Here is an 18,406-nt window from a genome sequence, read left to right as displayed (position 1 = left end):
AGGAAGAAAAGGTCTAAAGGAGCAGGGGAAGTGGGAGGGGTAGGGGAAAGGAAAAAAGGGAAAAGAAAAAATATGAGAAAAGGAAAAAAATGGAAACAAAGTCTTTGCAAATAGGGAAGGGTGGAGGGGGTGAAGGGAGGGCAAGGGAAGGGGAAAACAATAAGAACCAGGATACTCATGTAATGGTATAAGATCCTAATGATGAATGTAACTGTATTTTATACCTAAAATGTACCAATAAACTTAATGGGGAAAAAAAAGAAATAGGTGCAAATTCAGAAAAAAGTATTTTAAAATGATTTTAATTTTTAAAATTATCTATTTCAAGACCTAAAAATTCTGAACAACCCAATATCAACCAATGAAATTGAAAATGTAATTAAAAACTTCTCAACTAAGAAAAGCCCAGGCCCTGATGGCTTCACTGCTGAATTTTGCAAGACATTTAGAGAGGAACTGCTGCCACTACTGTTGAAACTCTTCAATGAAATTGAAAGGGAAGCAATACTCCCAAATTCATTCCTGGAAGCAAGCATCACCTTCATTCCCAAAGCAGAGAAAGACCCAACAGAAAAAGAGAACTATAGGCCAGTATCACTAATAAACATAGATGCAAAAATCCTTAATAAGATAATGGCAAACAGAATGCAGAAGATCATCAAGAAGATCATACACCCTGATCAAGTGGGATTCATCCCAGGGATGCAAGGATGGTTCGATATACGAAAATCAATCAATGTAATACACTATATCAATAGAGCCAAGGACAAAAACCATATGATTATCTCCATAGATGCAGAAAAAGCATTTGACAAAATCCAACATGCATTTATGATAAAAACCCTACAAAAAATTGGAATAGATGGTCTCTACCTCAAACTGATAGAAGCCATCTATGAAAAACCAACAGCCAATATCATACTAAATGGTCACAAACTGAAATCCTTCACACTCAAATCAGGAACAAGACAAGGATGTCCGCTATCACCACTCTTGTTCAATATAGTTCTGGAAACATTAGCCATGGCAATTAGACAAAAAGAAATAAAAGGAATAAAGATAGGTAATGAAGAAGTCAAATTGTCATTATTTGCAGATGACATGATACTCTATACAGTAGACCCCAAGAACTCCACCAAAAGTCTTCTAGACTTAATAACCAAATTCAGTCAAGTAGCTGGTTACAAGGTCAACACACAAAAATCAATAGCTTTCCTCTACACAAATGACAGACTCACTGAGAGAGAAATAGGGCAAATAATTCCTTTCACAATAGCATCCAAAAAACTGAAATACCTAGGAATCAACCTAACAAAAGAAATCAAAGACCTCTTCTCTGAAAACTATGGCACTCTGAAAAGAGAGATTGAAGATGATATCAGAAAATGGACAGACATCCCCTGCTCCTGGGTAGGAAGGATTAACATAGTGAAAATGGCCATACTTCCAAAACTGCTATATAAATTTAATGCAATTCCAATTGAAATCCCAGCAGCATACTTCATGGACCTTGAGAAAACAATGCAAAAATTCATTTGGAACAAGAAGAGACCCAGAATAGCAAAAGCAATTCTAGGTAACAGAGACATGGCAGGGGGCATCACAATCCCCAACTTGAAACTATACTACAAAGCTACTGTGATAAAAACAGCATGGTACTGGCAAAGAAACAGACTTGAGGACCAGTGGAACAGATTAGAAGATGCAGAAACAATGCCAGACACACTCAGCCATCTCATCTTCGATAAAGGAGCCAAACACCCTCACTGGAGGAAAGATAGCCTCTTTAATAAGTGGTGCTGGAAAAATTGGGCTTCAACTTGCCAAAGATTAAAACTAGACCTGTATCTCTCACCATGCACTAAACTAAAATCAAAATGGATTAAAGATCTAAATATTAAAATAGAAACTCTGAACCAGTTGGAACAGAGGTTAGGTAGAACCCTTGAAGACATCGGTGTAGGAAAAGATTTTATGAACAAAACCTCAGTTGCCTGTGAACTACCACAATCAACAAGTGGGATCTCTTCTTATTAAAAGGCTTCTGCACAGCAAGAGAAACCATCAGCAGTGTGAAGAGACAACCCACAATGTGGGAAAAAATCTTCACCTGCTCTTCCTCAGACAAAGGTCTACTATCTTGAATCTGTAAAGAACTTAAAAAGATCAGACCTCACAAATTTAAAGACCTAATCCAAAAATAGGCATCTGAAATGAACAGACATTTCTCACACAAAGAAGTAGAAATATCAAATAAATACATGAAAAAATGTTCAACATCACTGGTCATTCAAGAGACGCAAATAAAAACAACACTGAGATTCCACCTCACTCCTGAAAGAATGGCTGCTATCATGAAATCAACCAATAACAAATGCTGGTGGGGCTATGGGGAAAGAGGAACACTGCTCTACTGCTGGTGGGAGTGTAGACTGGTGCAACCACTGTGGACATCAGTATGGAGATACCTCAAAGAACTAGGACTGGAAGTCCCATTTGACCCCGCTATTCCACTGCTGGGGATCTTCCCCAAAGAATTAAAAGAATCATACCACAGTGATATATGTGCACCCATGTTCATAGCAGCACAGTTTGTAATAGCTAAAACTTGGAAACAGCCCAGATGCCCATCAACTGGAGACTGGATAAAGAAAATGTGGTTTTTTTATAAAATGGAGTACTACTCAGCCATAAAAAATGAAAAGTTAGAGACATTTTTAGCTAAGTGGATGCACATTGAGGCGATACTCTTAAGTGAAATAAATAGGACACACATGTGTAAATACCGAATAGTTTCTCTGGTGTGAGAAACTGAAAGTGTAAATAAGGACTAAATGTATAAATAGGTCATGTGAAATAGGAAGAAAAGGGGCAAAGGGGAAGGAAGTGGGAGGGCTAGGGGAAAGGATAAAAGGGAATGGGATTAATATGAGAAAATGGAAAAATAGGAACAAAATCTTTGTAAATAGAGAGGACTGGAGGGGTTGAAGGGAGGACTGGGCAAGGGAGAAAAATAAGAACCAAGAGAGACTATGTGAAGGTGCAAATTTCCAATGATGAATGTCATTATATTGTATACCTAAAATGTACCAATGATTAAAATGAAGAATCGATAATGTAAAATAGGAAGAAAAGGTCCAAAGGGGTTGGGGTAGTGGGAGGGGCAGGGGAAAGGAAAGAAGGGAAAGGAAAAATGCTGAGAAATGGAAAAAATGGAAATAAAGTCTTTGTAAATAGGGAAGGTTGATGGTCATGAAGGGAGGGCTAGGAAAGGGCATAAAATAAGAACCAAGACGCATTATGTAAAGGTGCAATTCCCAATGAGAAGTGTAATTGTGTTGTATACCTACAATGTACCAATAAAAGAATTTAATAAAAAAATATAAAATAAAATAAAATAAAATTATCTATTTCAAGTATCAAAGAATAGCCTTTATTTAGTTTTCAATATTTCTCTTTTTGAACTTTCTCAGATACTTTTCCTTAGATGTCTAGAATACAGAGAATGAGATAGTAATCTTTCTTACCCAGTCCAAAGACCTAGACGTTAGCTTTCAGATCTCTATCAGGACCCTTCCAGGATGTTCCCCATCCCACAGAAGATAGAAAACTCTCTCCCTGCATTAACTTACTGCTGAGAATTTGTTTTTCTGCTCACTAAATGATAAGTACCACATGAAGCAGTCCTACAGCAGTATCTTGAAGGAGCATCCTAGATTACTATAGGAACTGCCATATCTGATCTTGGAGTAGAATAATCCACTCACATTAGTATCTCATTGGCTGGGTTGTTGGGAGGTCTTAGGGTGTTATAAATCACCAGGCCACCAAGTCAGAAACAGTAAAATAAAAAGAAAATTGCTGGGTAAGAGCAAGTTTTAGGCTTTTTCTTTTTATCCTTGAAGAATTGTGAATAGTTTCATGGATAGCCAGTATCTGGATAGAAAGGTAGACTGGTGCTATCACAGAGGTTTGAGAAAATAAACTCTTTCTAGCCTTTGAAGAATATATTTTGGTTGCAAGAGAAACTTAATAAGCTGCCCTGAAGATAAAGAGCCATATTCAAATTTCTCCCCTTGTTTATTGTCTGGAGAAAAAGAATTATATCAGGAAGGTTTGAGAGTTACCCCCAGTGCATTCAGGATTTAAAAGATACCCAGGACTATCTTCACATAATATCAGCAAGCAAACAAATGACACAGAAAGTTGGCAAAAATTCCTTTTAGAAACCTTGAGCGAGAGATGTGTTTTGGTTTTCATATATAGAAGGAAGCATTCCTTGATAACTGTGGCCTGTATTTTTCATCTTAGAAAAGTAAAGAAGAAATCCTGGTGATTATTTGCCCTTTATTGAGAAGAAAAAAAGACAGTGAATGTCAAGCTTCATTAACTGGGGTGAGGGTCTGGGGAAACCAGGTAAAATTTGACACTAGGGCCACAGGCCATGATTTATGCTGAAACAGCCAGAAACACCCAGAAAATCTCAGAGGTACTCTACACTACACTCTGTCCTCCCTTTTCTCAGCCTGACCTGGATAATTTCAATATACATCATCCAGGATATCCCCAAAGGATCTGATATGAGAAACATCAAAATAGCCTTGAACAAAGATATTTCCTTCTCAGTCCTTTCATGGTAACTGAATTCTAACATTGGTTTCTTTAATTAGCAAAGCAATGAATACATGTGAACCCCCTATTCTGAACCAGGAATGGAGGATATTGTCACGATTAAGACAGGGTCTCTCGTCAAAGAAGTTCATGAAGAAAATGTAAATCAGTGGTTATGATGAAGTGTAGTAAGTGTTATAGCAAAGTAATGTACACAGTGGTGTGAGGGCATATGATGAAAGGAGCTGTTGATTGCCTGGTATTTGAGTAGCAGCAAGGAAGCCTTCCCAAAGAAGGTAGCATTTGGTCTGAGCCATAAAAGATGAGGAGGAATCTCTGCGTATTTTAATTTTGGTCCACTGGAAGGTGTTAGAACCCACTCAAAGAAGTGAGGCCCCAACATGGTACCCAAAGCTATGGCCAAAGATATTGCTATGTATTGGTACTGCCTACCCAAGGCATAGAAGAGTCAGGCCACAACAGTTTATAATAGCTAAAACTTGGAAACAGCCCAGTTGCCTATCAACTGGAGACAGGATAAAGAAGATGTTTTGTTTTGTTTGTTTTGTTTTGTTTTATAAAATGAAGTACTACTCAGCGATAAAGAACAAGAAACTAGAGACATTTACAGCTAAGTGGATGCACATTGAGGCCATACTCTTAAGTGAAATAAATAGGACACACATGTAAATACCGAATAGTTTCTCTGGTGTGAAAAACTAAAAGTGTAAATAAGGATCAAAATGTATAATTGATATTGTGAAATAGGAACAAAAGGTCTAAAGGAGTAGGGGAAGTAGGAGGGGTAGGGGAAAGAAAAGAAGGGAAAAGAAAAAATCTGAGAAAAGAAATAAAAAGGAAATGAAGTCTTTGTAAATAGGAAAGGGTGGAGGAGGTGAAGGGAGGGTTGGGGAATGGGGGAAAAATAAGAACCAAGATGCATCATGTAAAGGTACAAGATCCCAATGATGAATGTAACTTTATTGTATACCTAAAATGTACCAATAAGCTTAATGGAAAAAAAAAAAAAAAGAAGAAGACCACTCAGGCCACATACGTGAGAGGACTTCAGAGGAGAAATAGCAGTTAAGTGGAAAAATGGAAGATGAGTTCAACTGGTTACTCATGACTGGTTGAGAGCAGTCTGGGAAAGACACATGAAGTTAGACAGAGCTGAGACCGTGTTTCCAAAGAGGAAGATTATTATAAAAATTAGAAGTCTTTAAAAAATAAACTGAGCTGTTCACCAAGGCAGTGGGTTTCCTATCATCTTGACATTTTGAGAAGCTAGGGATTGGGGAGGGGGATTAATTACAAATGTTAGGTGAGCCTGGAAGGCCTCATTGGGAAGAGAAGTAGCTAGGATTTTGGAAGTGTTGGACACTATTGGGCAGAAAAAAAGCCAGAGGCACTGAATAGTTGAAGAAAAGTTGTTGGAGAAAAGATGGATGACAAAAAGCATTGAGGACTGTTTCTTTGTAGTTCCATTAAAGGCCAGCAATGTTCTCCATGCACTGGATTTCTCTGTCTGAGAGGGAGCTTGAAATGTGAGTTGTTCAAGCAATTTGAGAATCTGTGATGAGCCAAGCAGAATAAATCGCTTCACCATGTTTCTTCCTGTAGTCATTTTAAGTGCCTTAGATTGGCTTATACCACAGATAGATCCTTGGCGTAGGTAGAAGAGTGATGAGTCAGTTGTCTTCAGAGACTTCTGCTTCTAGTGCAAACATTCTAGAGATCATGTTCCTAGAAGAAAGGCCACCCATTTGCCACCAAGCAAGCCAGTCAATGTTTCTGTGGTCTTTGGAGGCCTGGAGCAATCAAGTAGTTTGGGGTAAATGAGAATAAGGATCATCATCCCAACATGTTCAGTTAAGAGGATGACGAGAATCACTTCCAGGGGCTCCCTGACAACTTTTTGAGGGCTACTTAATTAAAACTGAGGACCAATACTAGATATTGCCTTTCATGTTGTATTTCTTCAACCCCAAAAGTAATCCCTAACTCTCCTAAAATGCCTCATAAGTGATTCAGTGCTCACTTGTCACTTCTGACTTAGCCAATGTACACTCTTTATTCTAGAGTAATGGAAATTCTATGAGGAGAGTTAGGGTGGCTGTATCATTGATATGGGCTGAACTGTGCCCCTCCACCAACATTTGTATGTTGAAATCCATTAATCCTCCTTATCCCAAAAATGTGACCATATTGTAAGATAGGGTCTTTTAAAAGTAATTAAGTTAACATGAGTTCAGTTGGGGTGGGTCCTCATCCAATATAATTAGTATTCGTATAAAAAGGGGAAATTTGGACACAGACAAGTGTAGCGGAATAGCCATGTAAAGAAACAGGGAAGAGACAGAGATCTCAATGTCAAGGGAAAAGACCTGGAACAGATCTTGTCTTCGTGAACCTTGGAAGGAATAAAAGCTGCTAAGGCCTTGATCTTGACTTCTAGCCTCCAGAACATGAGAAATTAAACTCCTGTTTCTCAAGAAACGAGGTACATAGTACTTTGCTATAGCAGTCCTAGCTGATAAATACAATATTCCGTCTTGAAGAAAGGCAGGCACCATGTATCAGATAGCCCTCCACTAATGGCCCTGGATGCCCTTCTTAAACTTCAGGTCTCACCTATTCATATGAGGGGAGAAAAACCTATTACCACCACTTTAGAAATGCAGGAAAAGATACCAAAGAGTTTGGGCCAAGGTCTCTGTCTTCCCAACACTATCCCCAAGCCCCAAGATACATACATAATTACACTCCTCTTCGCAGGTGGTCCCTTCTCCCTAGTCTTTAACTTACCCTTGGATTTGAAAACTGATACCAATGACAGCCCCACCAGAAGCAAAGAAGGCTGAATTAAAAGTTACTCTCCAAAGGGGATGCTTGGGAGCTGACACCATTGAGGGCAGGAAATCACCTATTTCCTTAGTGATAACCTAACATAGTAGTTAAAAGCATTGGCTCCAGATCCAAAATACTTGTCCTCAAGTTTTTGGCTTATCTACTATTCACTACGTTTTGTCTTGCCTCAATTTATTTATCTGTAAAATAGAAATGTTAATCACCATCCTTACTTAATGGATCCAATTTGAATAAACACATATTATGCATGTTGCATAGCACTGTGTAGAGCATATATTCAGCAAGCCTTAAATACTATTGCTATTATTATTACTCTTTACACTTGGCTTAGGATCCATCATATATCTCTAGCTCTGATTATCATGAAAGGAGGCAGGCAAAGTAGAGAAGTTCAAGAATAAAGATGGAGAGTTACTGCTCTGACTTGTGCTAATGCAACTGCTACTACCATGATGAACAGCTGCCATGAGATGAACCCTTACAAACATTGCAGCACTTAAAATTTTACCTGCATTCAATGACTTGCCCATCCCAATAACACTTATGGGTAATTTCTGTTATTATTATCAACCCATGTGTATGGATGGGAAAGAGTGGGTCACAATGCTCACATGCACAGCAAATGAGAGGAGAGGCAGGACTTTGGATAGTGCAGCTTGACCGGAAGTCAGTGCTGCTGAGTTTCTCATATCCTCCACTTGCAGGAAGTGGCTATGAGTTGTTCCTTCTCCACTGTATTGCCCAAGCCACAGTGCCCTAAGCTGCAGAGAGAAGGAAACCAGCCTCATGGACATTTTTGAAATGCATGGTTAGTGTAAATAACCAGTAGAAAATTACCCCATGAGCCCTCACCAAAACAATGTGCTAAGAAGAGCCTTCAGTTAAGGCCAGGTGAGTCTTTGCCATGTCCCAAATATCAGAAGACTTGATTCAGGAATACCCACTTTTTATAACAACACAGAAGCCCCAAGGAGTTAAATTTTTTATACCTGTGCTCCTTGCATCTCAGCTCATACCTCCAGCATGCACAGCTAGAAATTAAGCAGGCCTGTATTCCAGTAAAGAATAAAAGATCCTTGTTTTGAGGGTTGGAGGATCAAGAAATGCCACTTGCCATCAATTAATCTCAGAAAGTGAACTAAATGCCATGCTACAGGAGAAACACAAAAAGCTTACCTTGAAGACAACAGCCTAAAGCGAAACCACCAATCCCTTTTCTAGCAGGCCTGCTGTGAGGAAGCCAGTATTATATTTTAAAGAGCACAGTTCCCCTTATAGGCAAATACAGTGAATCCCAGTCTGCTGTGGGCCACTAGGTTCAATGATAGACTTCAGAAATTTACACTATGAAAAAGAACGGTTAGAATTAGAGAATGCCACCCTTGTCCCTGTTTGCTTTTCAGGACCACAAGTCTCATCACATGGTAAAGCCTTTCCTGTTACTGCAAGCATCCCACCCTGATGCATGCTGGCCCTGCAGTGGGCTCTCTGGGAAATGGGAAACTTGATGAAATGTAGGTGAGTTTCTCATCTCTCTGTAAGTCTTGCATCTAAGTGGTAAATATTGGTTTTATTGAGCATCTATTATATCAGGCACCCTGGTGGAGCAATTAGGGCATTTCTTAGACCTCAGAGTATGGCTCCAATGTTCCTCATGAAGCCATCGTCCTCAACGACTACTGAGACAGAAGCCGCTTCCTTTGCCAAGAGCCCCCATAGAAATGTAAGATGCTCCTTCAGAGAGAAGATGGTCTAGTACATTAGATGGCTAGGTTCTTTAGAGCAGGGATCTCTTATTTTTCTCCTCCATATACTTCCAGAACCTAGTGGAGGTCACAATACTTGCTCAATAAACAACCCAACTAACAAAAAAGGGCAGCTGAAGGACTTCTAGTCTCTGAACACTCTTGAATCAGTCAACAGACTCACTGTATCTTTTCTGAGAGAGCCCATTCATTTTGCTATCTAGGGACAATTTCTTTTGAGCTCTTCACTATTTTTCATTTGCACTGAAACTCAGAATATTCACCATAAAAAGGGAATAATGATGGGAAGGGAGACTCTAAAGTGTGCCTGGACCTTGCCTGCAGCTGGCTCCTTTACCTAATCAGCAGGGAAGAAGCCTGTGTGACGGCAGCACAGGTCAAGACAGATGTTCTTAATGGAGCAAATACTCAGCATTGCAATATAAAACCTGAACATTTCTAAGAGATGGGCCTCATCGTGACTTCCTCTCATTGCTCTGATTCTTGGAAGGGGCAATTCTCAGAGCTGGCCCTAGACCAGCTTGATCAGTCTCCTAAGAGCTTGGTAGACAGGCAGTTTCTGGAGCTGAAGCCTAGACCTACAGAACAATGCTCTAGGGAGGCTCTGTGTGATTTGAAGAAATTCTGTCAAAGTTAGAAAATGTCAACACCAGCTGGACAGAAAGGCTATGGTTCCATTCAGCAAAGTCAGAAGTAGAGTGAGGCAAGTCAGATGCCTGGAGCTCAGAGTTTAAGGAGGTGTCTCAGAAGCCTCACTCTCGTCCTGGCCCTGCTGTTCAAGTGGAGAGGTACGGGGCTGGAGGGACTGATGACAAAGCCACCTCCAAGTTGTCTCTTCTGACTCTAGGTGACCCTGGAACTTGAGGGGTTGTGCCAATACTTGCTGGGAATTCCTAATCTGGATCTGCACTGCTGACTCTTGCCTAACCCAACTTCCATCAGCTAAACAGCAAATATAAATAAGCAAATTAAATATTAGTTCTTGGATATGCAACACTTGTAACCACATTACAGTGTTCTATACGTTTTTCTCCCCCATCAGTTCCTCTCCTCCATAAAAAACAACCTAGTATCTAGTCTCTAAGTCCTTGAGGACAGTGTTGAGTGTCAGGCCATACTCATGGCTTTCTACCTGTGCCAGACACGGAGATTGGATGGGGTTTTAGGCGGTCTCCTCAAAACAGCTTACATTTTGGTATGCATCACCATAAATGATTCCATTTACCTCATTGCATTTGCCTCATTCTTGGGGGACTTTTACTTCTGGATTAATACCATTTCTTGCTATTTTGTAAGGACCTTGACCTTTGAATTCTGGCCCCTGCCATAATTCATCCTTCAACACTGTATCCATCCTCCTAGTAAAAATCATTGCCCCTGAGACAATGGTGCTCAACACCCTGGCCCCGATTTCACACCAGATGGGCATCCCTGGAGCCACCCTAACAAAACTTTCAGATCTGGTTTTAGCCACCTTGGCAAAACTGGGGCCCCTTTCAGCTTCTCTGGGTCTGATTGTATTTTTGTTTCCACTTCTGTCTAACACATCATTTCTTGTTAGGTATCCACCCTTCTCAGAGGAAGAAGGAAATCACTATCTTTATGTTTGGGACACAGCTCGGGAGAGCTGACATGTTCCTCAGTCATAGAGGAGATTGTACAAGATGCTTTGAAAGAAGAGGACAGGATAATGACTGTCTGCTGAGCAGGATCTAGTCCAGGGACCTGTGTCAAATCCAGCCAAGCCTTCGTATCATGACACCCGTGATTTCTTTCTTCTCTAGTCCCACGGGGCACTGTCATATGCTATTAGTTTGTGCATTAGAAAGTGAATTTATTTAATAAAACTGTCCCTGACCTCCTCGTTTTGTTGCCCAGTGTTAGGAATTGTGAGGGTGGCAGTCTGCCCCGACTCTGAGTTGGCTTGGGCCATTTTGCCATTTTGTACTACAAGAATCTGTCACACTGGCAGGCTCTGCTGTGGGAAGTCCTAACAAAAAGTCCCCATGAAAGGTATGAGTCAAAAGAGAGGGAATGAGACTTAACAAGCAGATGAGTTTATTTCACTTAATGATCAGTCAGTGCCCAAGAGAGTAATCTGTTTTCCGTAAATCACATTCCCCTCCATCGGGAAAACTAAGGTCCAATAGTTTCTGGGTCTCGTGACATGATCCTCTCCTCAAGGTGTTCGGTTTCTCTGTTTTGGGTGTTGTCAATTATCCCCATTGGCCTGGCTGAGAGCTATCTCTTCATGTGAATTGTCTACCTGCCAACATCCTACATAAATCTTCATGCTCTATGCTTCTCTACCTCACTCCAAGCCTTGGGACTTGTGTCAGGAACAATATGCAGTCTTCCTGGGAAAACTGTCCCACTGAGGCCTGGTCCATGGCCAACCCTCCATGGTTTGGTGCCCAAAGGAGCTGGTAGAGACTGAGGCTGAGTGGGCCCTCTCTTTTACAACTCTGTGCTTAGGGTCCCAGAAAGGCCCTGATGGTTCCAAACCCATCTTTATACCTCCACCAATCATGCTGCTGAATCACAGTTATGGCTTTGCCTCTCCAGAAACCTACAAGGGCTTCCCAAAGCCTATGATAACAGGCAAAAGTCTTCATGACTAAGTCCCAGAATAGTCTCATATTTTCAACTCCAGCAGTGTCACTCCAAAGACTCCTTGCTCCAACCACACTAAGGACATTTACAGTATTCTGAGCACTTTCCCTATTTCTTTCATCTTCCAAATTAATGTGGACTTAAGTGGATTTATTGGACTTTACATTCAGTATCTGTGCCTCAGCTTTCTCATAGGTGAAATGGGAGAAAAAATAATAACTTCTCATAAGTTGGAATAAGGATTTTGAGTTCACAGGTATAATACTCTTGGTAAGATGCCTGGTACCTGGTACACTATGCAGCAGAGCAGGTACTATAATTAGCAGAGAATTCTACAGAAACTAAGTTAAATGACTTCCTCTCAAACCAAGCACAGTCTCACAAACCAAAATAATGATAGCTCTTTCCGTTCTCATAGCCCATGCTAATATGATCTCTAAATCAGCATGATCGTATGTTGCTATATATGCTTATGTGTCTCCTCAGCATTTTGAAGACAAGGATCTCATCCAGCCCATCTTACTTTAGATCTCCCAGAGACTTTCCACAACACCATGAACACACTAGAACTGCACTAAACATTGCTGGATGAAACTTAATCTGAGAATAGGAGCAGGCAGCTGAGCGGCACAGCCTTTTGGGGATCTGTTGAAGGACACGGTGTGAAAGACCAGGCATGCGCTCTTTGCCACCTACCCACTGGAGAGAAATTCTTGTTATACAAGAAGTTCTGGTTGATACAATGATGTGAAGGCAGCCAAGGGATGACTTGAATGTGGTTGAAACCTGCGATCTTGAATGGGGATTTCAGAAATCTATGAATCTGTTTTAACTGTAGTCAAAATGGCCTTCAATGTCATCGTTATCTTAGAGAGACTATTCAGAGATTAAACACAAGTCCTTGTGGATGCTGGGCCAGTGTGCTACCACTGAGGTACACCCCCAATCATAGGAACCCTTGACTGAGACAAAGTTCTTGCCCTCCACAGCTCAAGTGGAATGGACTATCCCATCAAACTGTTCCATACAACTTAGGAAAGTCATAGCTATCGTTACAGTATACAAACCCACTAAGTAGAAAGAGCCAGGTAGCAGGTGCTTGGGGTTTTTTGGTGGAAAACATGGAGGAACTCCTGAAACAATTCCATGTTAAGTGACCAACACGGAAGGGAGATAACAGACAGATGGAAGAAGAGACTTGGGGACCTCGGAGGCTTATGCATCAGTGGGTATAGAGCCAGAGGTAATCCATCATCACACACATGTGCTTGCATGGAATGCAGACACTCATTTAGCTCAGTCTGGCTTTGAGGGTCGTTTTCTGTCAGAATGACTGAAAAACATACTACCTCAAGGATCCAGACACAAATCAGGGCTGTTCACCTAATGACCTGACCGTGCAGAGAATTAAGTGACACTAAAACACCAAGGTAAGCTTGATACCAGAACAAAGGAGAGACAAGGGCTATCAGTGAAGAGTCCCTGTAGCATTTCCTGCTGGCAGATGATTTGGAAAGAACCCTCACACAAGAGCATGTTTTATTTGCAGAAGCCACAGTGGTAAATTAAAGCCCAGCCTGGCTCATTCTGGGCTCTCTGGTTTCTCTTGGAGCTGTTCCTATCACTGCCCATAGGCCACTAAAACCTGCCGACACTTGGAATGATTGATTCTGCTCAAATAGCGAGCCACAAACTCATGCTGAAAAACCTACTTCAAATAAGTCATTAGCTTCCTAAATGGATTTTCTCAGGTCGTAAGAAATAGGACCTGGGAGTCCAATTTTTTGAAGAGTCGAAAGAAGATATTTGAAGAGGTGAGGGGAAACTGGGAAAGTCACAAGGAACTCGGTGAGCCTTTCTGCTTTTTGCCAATCAACAAGAGGGATCTACCAAAAATAGACCCTGCAGCTTTCTTGCCAGTGCTAGATAGTCAAAGGAAAACCAAAAAGCTCTTAGATTTTCACTTCATTCATAAACTAGAAGTAAAGGAAAATAAGAAGGGCTCAGCAGAGGCCTGTCCCTGATCCTCTTCATTAGGCATAGTACGTGAAGTACCTGAGACATAGAAAGTCATGGTCAAGGAGGATGTTTGATGGGATGGTCCATTCCACCTGAGCCGCCATGGAGACCACTGTGGGCAGGTAGGATAAAGCATCCCAGTGACTGTAGCTGTGGTCACAGCAGCAGCAGCACTCAGGCACCAACACAAGACGCCCCATTTCTGCAGCTTGGCAAGTATCGGCTCAGCACCTGACCCCATTTAGCAATTCTGATGTACCACAGAGCAGACAGCTCTAGCCTGGGATGACTGCTTCCCTCGGCCCCTCTCCGGCAGGCAATGAAAGCAAGATCCCCTTTGAAAATTCTCTCCCATCATGCAAACTGACATAGGCATGCTTTTCAAAAACCCACAGCCAATCTGTTGATCATTACTTATTTACAAAGGCCTCCGGGCAGAAAGTCCTGTAAAAACCATGCTTGATACAGTATACACTAGCTTTTTCTGCTTGTGGAAAAAAAAGTCCCCCCAAGGCTACCGCAAACCATCACTTTCTATTGCACATAAAATGTAGCGTGTAACACTAAAGTATTTAATATATATAGTATAATATATCTATAGGAAAGGCATTTGTGTAGAAGTATGTTACACTGGATTTGGTAATTTGATGTTTTGCTGAAGGCTACGACTTAAAAAAGCCTCCACCTCATACAGGAGACCTGTCATCTTGGTACCCAAGAGCCAACAGAATAAAGAAGTACCCTTAAGCAGCAAAACTTTGACACAGCTTTGAAGCATATGAAAACAGTACAACTCCTCAGAATTATTATTACTCAAGATCAAAGAAATGAGCCATACTTTACATAGCAAACAGGGACAGAGAATTTGGCTCCAAAGGTTTCAGATTTTTCAGACTTCTCTTTATTTATTTATTTGCATCTCTAAATTTAGGCAAAGGAAAGTGCCTGGGCTTTTCTCTCCTTTAAATGGAGAAAACTATTAGCATTAGATAAGACCATTACCTAAAGGTGAGTAAATAGGAGATGAACGCTAGCCTGACAACCGGCATCGGCATCATAAAATGAGAAGCTTGGCAGTTGGTACATTTTATTCCTCCTCATAAACCATAAACAAGAATGTAAATCAGAAGCACCCAGCAAAGCTGAGCCAGGGGAGGCGAGAACTTCTAAGGAAATACTTAATGGGGAGAAGATGGTCATGATGGCAAAGGAGAGAGGGCTGGGGGATAGGAGTGTCTCCCATTGAGAACCTGTACCCCCCTCCTGGGAAGAAGGATGGCCCCCATCATGTTCCAGATGTGTGCGTGTGGACAATCAGGGAGACATGAAAGTCATGGAGGAACAGGCAACAGAATGAGCAGTCATGGTTGATACACAACCACCATTGTGTATCCATGATCTGAGGGAAGACAGGGGCCAATGGCAAAGAGGAAACATCAAGGGAGAAGATCTTTCCATGGCAGGGACCACTTAGGGCAGCCTTGTTGGTCTGAGATCACCCCCATTTCATGAGGGCTTTAGAGAATTGGGAGGTCAGAGGAAATAAGCATTGGGATTTATAGATGGACATGTAGATGAATCAGACATAAAAGGGAGAAGAGAAAGAAGTGGGCCAAGAAAGTGAATTGCTGAACTCTTGAAATTTTGTTTCACTTGGTACTTCTTAGAAAAAGCCACAGTTGAGAGAGAAGGGAGGAAGGAAAAAAGAAAAGAGGAAGAGAGGGAAGGAAGGAGAGAGAGAGGGAGGAAGGGAAGATGAAAGAAGGAAGGAAGGAAGGAAGGAAGGAAGGAAGGAAAAGAAAGAAAGAAAGAAAGAGAGAAAAGGAAGTAGGAAGCAAGCATGCTGTATTTCATAATTAATATTGCTTTTAGCCTGAGCAGAAGTAAATTACTTCCCTTTGGCAAGTCCACAGATTATTAGACTTTTTTATCAGTCAAAATCAATTAACAGAAATTTGATTTCAATCGACAGGATAAAAGGAAGGTAATCTTCAGGTTCATTTTTGATTGTGATGCTACATCTCACATATGGCCTTAAGTACAGAAAGCAGTCCTCGGAGGGGCTCCAGCAGAAAGAGACTTGCCCCAGGCAAACTAACCACAGAGTTCCTCTGATTGGTTCCCAGCGTCATTAGTGCCACTGCTGTTTAGGAACTACACACAGACAGGACATGGTGACAGCTAAGACTTTAAAGCCTATGTATTTTTCAAACAGCTTTTCAAACTGTTTTTCATGACAGAATTTTTTCAGCTCTATCATTAACTGCTGACAGGCTGACAGAATAAATACTCCAGCCTTTAAGAAGCCATCTAACGATCTCGCTCCCCTCCCCCACTGGTGCTGGTTAGGGAGGGGGGCTCTGGGCCTGGCCAGGGTGGGGAGGGGGCCAGGAGGAGACAAGAAGGAGCCAGAGAGGGACCCAGACCTTGTGCTGGGCCCTTCTTACCTCATCAGCTTCGGTGAGGAGTTGGGCGAATTCCTCATGCCCCCGTTGCGTTGCTTTTTTTTTGGTGACAGCGTTGATGGCTGCTCGTCTTCAACTGGAAATACAGGCAGCTCATGAGATTAGGAACAGTTTGGGGGCAGACTGCGAAATACAGCGAGATATCAAAGGACACACACTCAAGGCTCAGTCACTCACTAGGAATTCAGGGCTGTCTTTTAGGACCCAACGACAAAGACCCAATGCGTTAGTCAGAGAGGCTGGCTTTGAGAAGGCTGAAGCGACACCTCTTTATGCTCCAGCCTTTGAACATGCACTTTAAACAGACTAAAAGAGCTTAGAAATGCCCTGCCATAAGAAGAAAAAAAAGAAATTATGATTTATTTGCATACAGAAAAACGTATGTATGAACAGTCAATCATTATGCTTTGAGTTAATTTTGGTTATTTTGCTTTGCTGGGTAATCGAATGAGTTTTCTTGTAACCAAAATCAGAAATAAAGTTGTATTTGACAGAGCGGCGTAACTGCCAGTCTGCTGCTGCTTCTCCAGCTGAACCACTGTAACTAGTTCCCAATCCCTGCACGCCACAGAGAGGGGCCTGGAGAGAGGAGGCAAGGATTCGAGACCTTGAGGGCCAGTGTTTCAATCAGTAAAGACTGAGAAACTTGGCTCGGGCTGGCTCAAGAATCCCCACCCCAGTTCGGCTCTTTGCCCTCCGTCTGCCAAGAGGGAGGGCAAATGGGGTCCTTGCTCATTAATTCTTTAAGATGGGAGACCCAGGGCTGGTGAGGGTGGAAAGCGAGCTGGAGAGGGGCACCCAGATGGAGGAGGAGGAGGCCATTGAGATGGACCTTTGATGGTGTGGTGCTGGCAGGGATGGGGGTAGCAGAGAGGATTGGAAACCAAAGGCTGTTTTCCAAATGTCTAAACCACACAGACCGCTAAGCGATGTGAAGCTTCACTCACAAACAACATGGCACACTCTACTGCTCTTGCCCAGAGACACTCACTAATAAGCTTTGTAGATGTGTTAGCCTGCATCATGCTTCTTTTTTAAGAGAGCTGCTTGATAATTAGCAGACGCATACCCAGCCTGTCACCCAAGGGCATCAGCGGCAAAACTGTAGTCCTGCTCTCCCCACTCCCACCATCCAGGCTAAAGCTGCGATGTGGAGAAGGAAAAATAGGATCCCAGGATTCTTAGAGGTGACTGCAACACAGACTAGGAGCAAGCACCCCTGAAACTCAGACTGCATGGAGGTCACCATGAAGCTAAGAAAAGAAATATTAGTGGTGATGATATCGAAAGAAGCTTGAGATATGTTAATAGCGTATGAGTCTTAGGTGGAGGAGAATATGCCATCTTAACTATTTGGTATTGTCCAGGGAGACTCATAAGTGGGCATGCATTACATGGTATTCTCCGGAAAACCTAAGTAAGTTTAGTAGGTTACAATACTTGGTTCCAGAGACTCTAATAGTCCAACCACGCCCAAAACCTGCTTCTGAGTATCACACTTTTCACACTCTCCTATTGTACTGTCAGTCTGGGGTTGCCTATTTCTGGCTGACACAGGGAAAGGGAACAAGAATGTGGTGTGAGGTGACAGCAGTAGAGGAAATAAAGGCAAGAATGCACCTGCAGATGCCCTGCAGCCACTCCCGCCCCCACCTGCTCCCTCCTGCCTCCCACCCCCAGGCTCCACTCAGGCTGAGTCTGTAAAAGTCACTTAGCGCTTCAGGCAGGGACTGTGTGGCTGTGAGGATATCATATCTTATCAGAAATGAGTATCCACAGCAAATCACACAGAGACTAAATAGCACTTAAAAGATTAAAGGAAATAAATACAAGCCACATAAATGGTATTGAAAAAAATCACTTAGGGTTGATATGCATCTCTCAGCAAGCAAACAGGCACTCTGAGCTTGACCTGAATTCATCTTCCTTTCACAGGATAGGAGACTGGGCATCCAAGGCAACAATGGCATAGAAATGTGTGTGTGTGTATGTGTAAGTGTACATATACTTTTACACTTTCCGTTTTAGAACGGAGTAGGGAGATCTGCACTGAGTCTATCT

General features: G+C 41.9%; 1 protein-coding gene across 31 annotated transcripts in view; it reads right to left on the bottom strand.

The window, feature by feature from the left end:
* Kcnma1 (potassium calcium-activated channel subfamily M alpha 1) overlaps window positions 1-18,406 on the bottom strand; it is a 732,631-nt gene that overhangs the window by 84,612 nt on the left and 629,613 nt on the right. For all 31 annotated transcript variants that reach the window (XM_004846336.3, XM_004846337.3, XM_004846338.3 and 28 more), the window contains one exon: window positions 16,328-16,421. In XM_004846336.3, the coding sequence (XP_004846393.1) occupies window positions 16,328-16,421 (94 nt within the window). The remainder of the gene's footprint in view (window positions 1-16,327; window positions 16,422-18,406) is intronic.

Source organism: Heterocephalus glaber, unplaced genomic scaffold, assembly GCF_053883595.1.
Source record: "Heterocephalus glaber isolate CG9 unplaced genomic scaffold, H.glaber_assembly_v1.0 deba00001497, whole genome shotgun sequence".
NCBI lineage: Eukaryota > Metazoa > Chordata > Mammalia > Rodentia > Bathyergidae > Heterocephalus > Heterocephalus glaber.
Note: the sequence above shows the minus strand (reverse complement) of the source record. Positions and strands in the feature narration are given on the sequence as shown.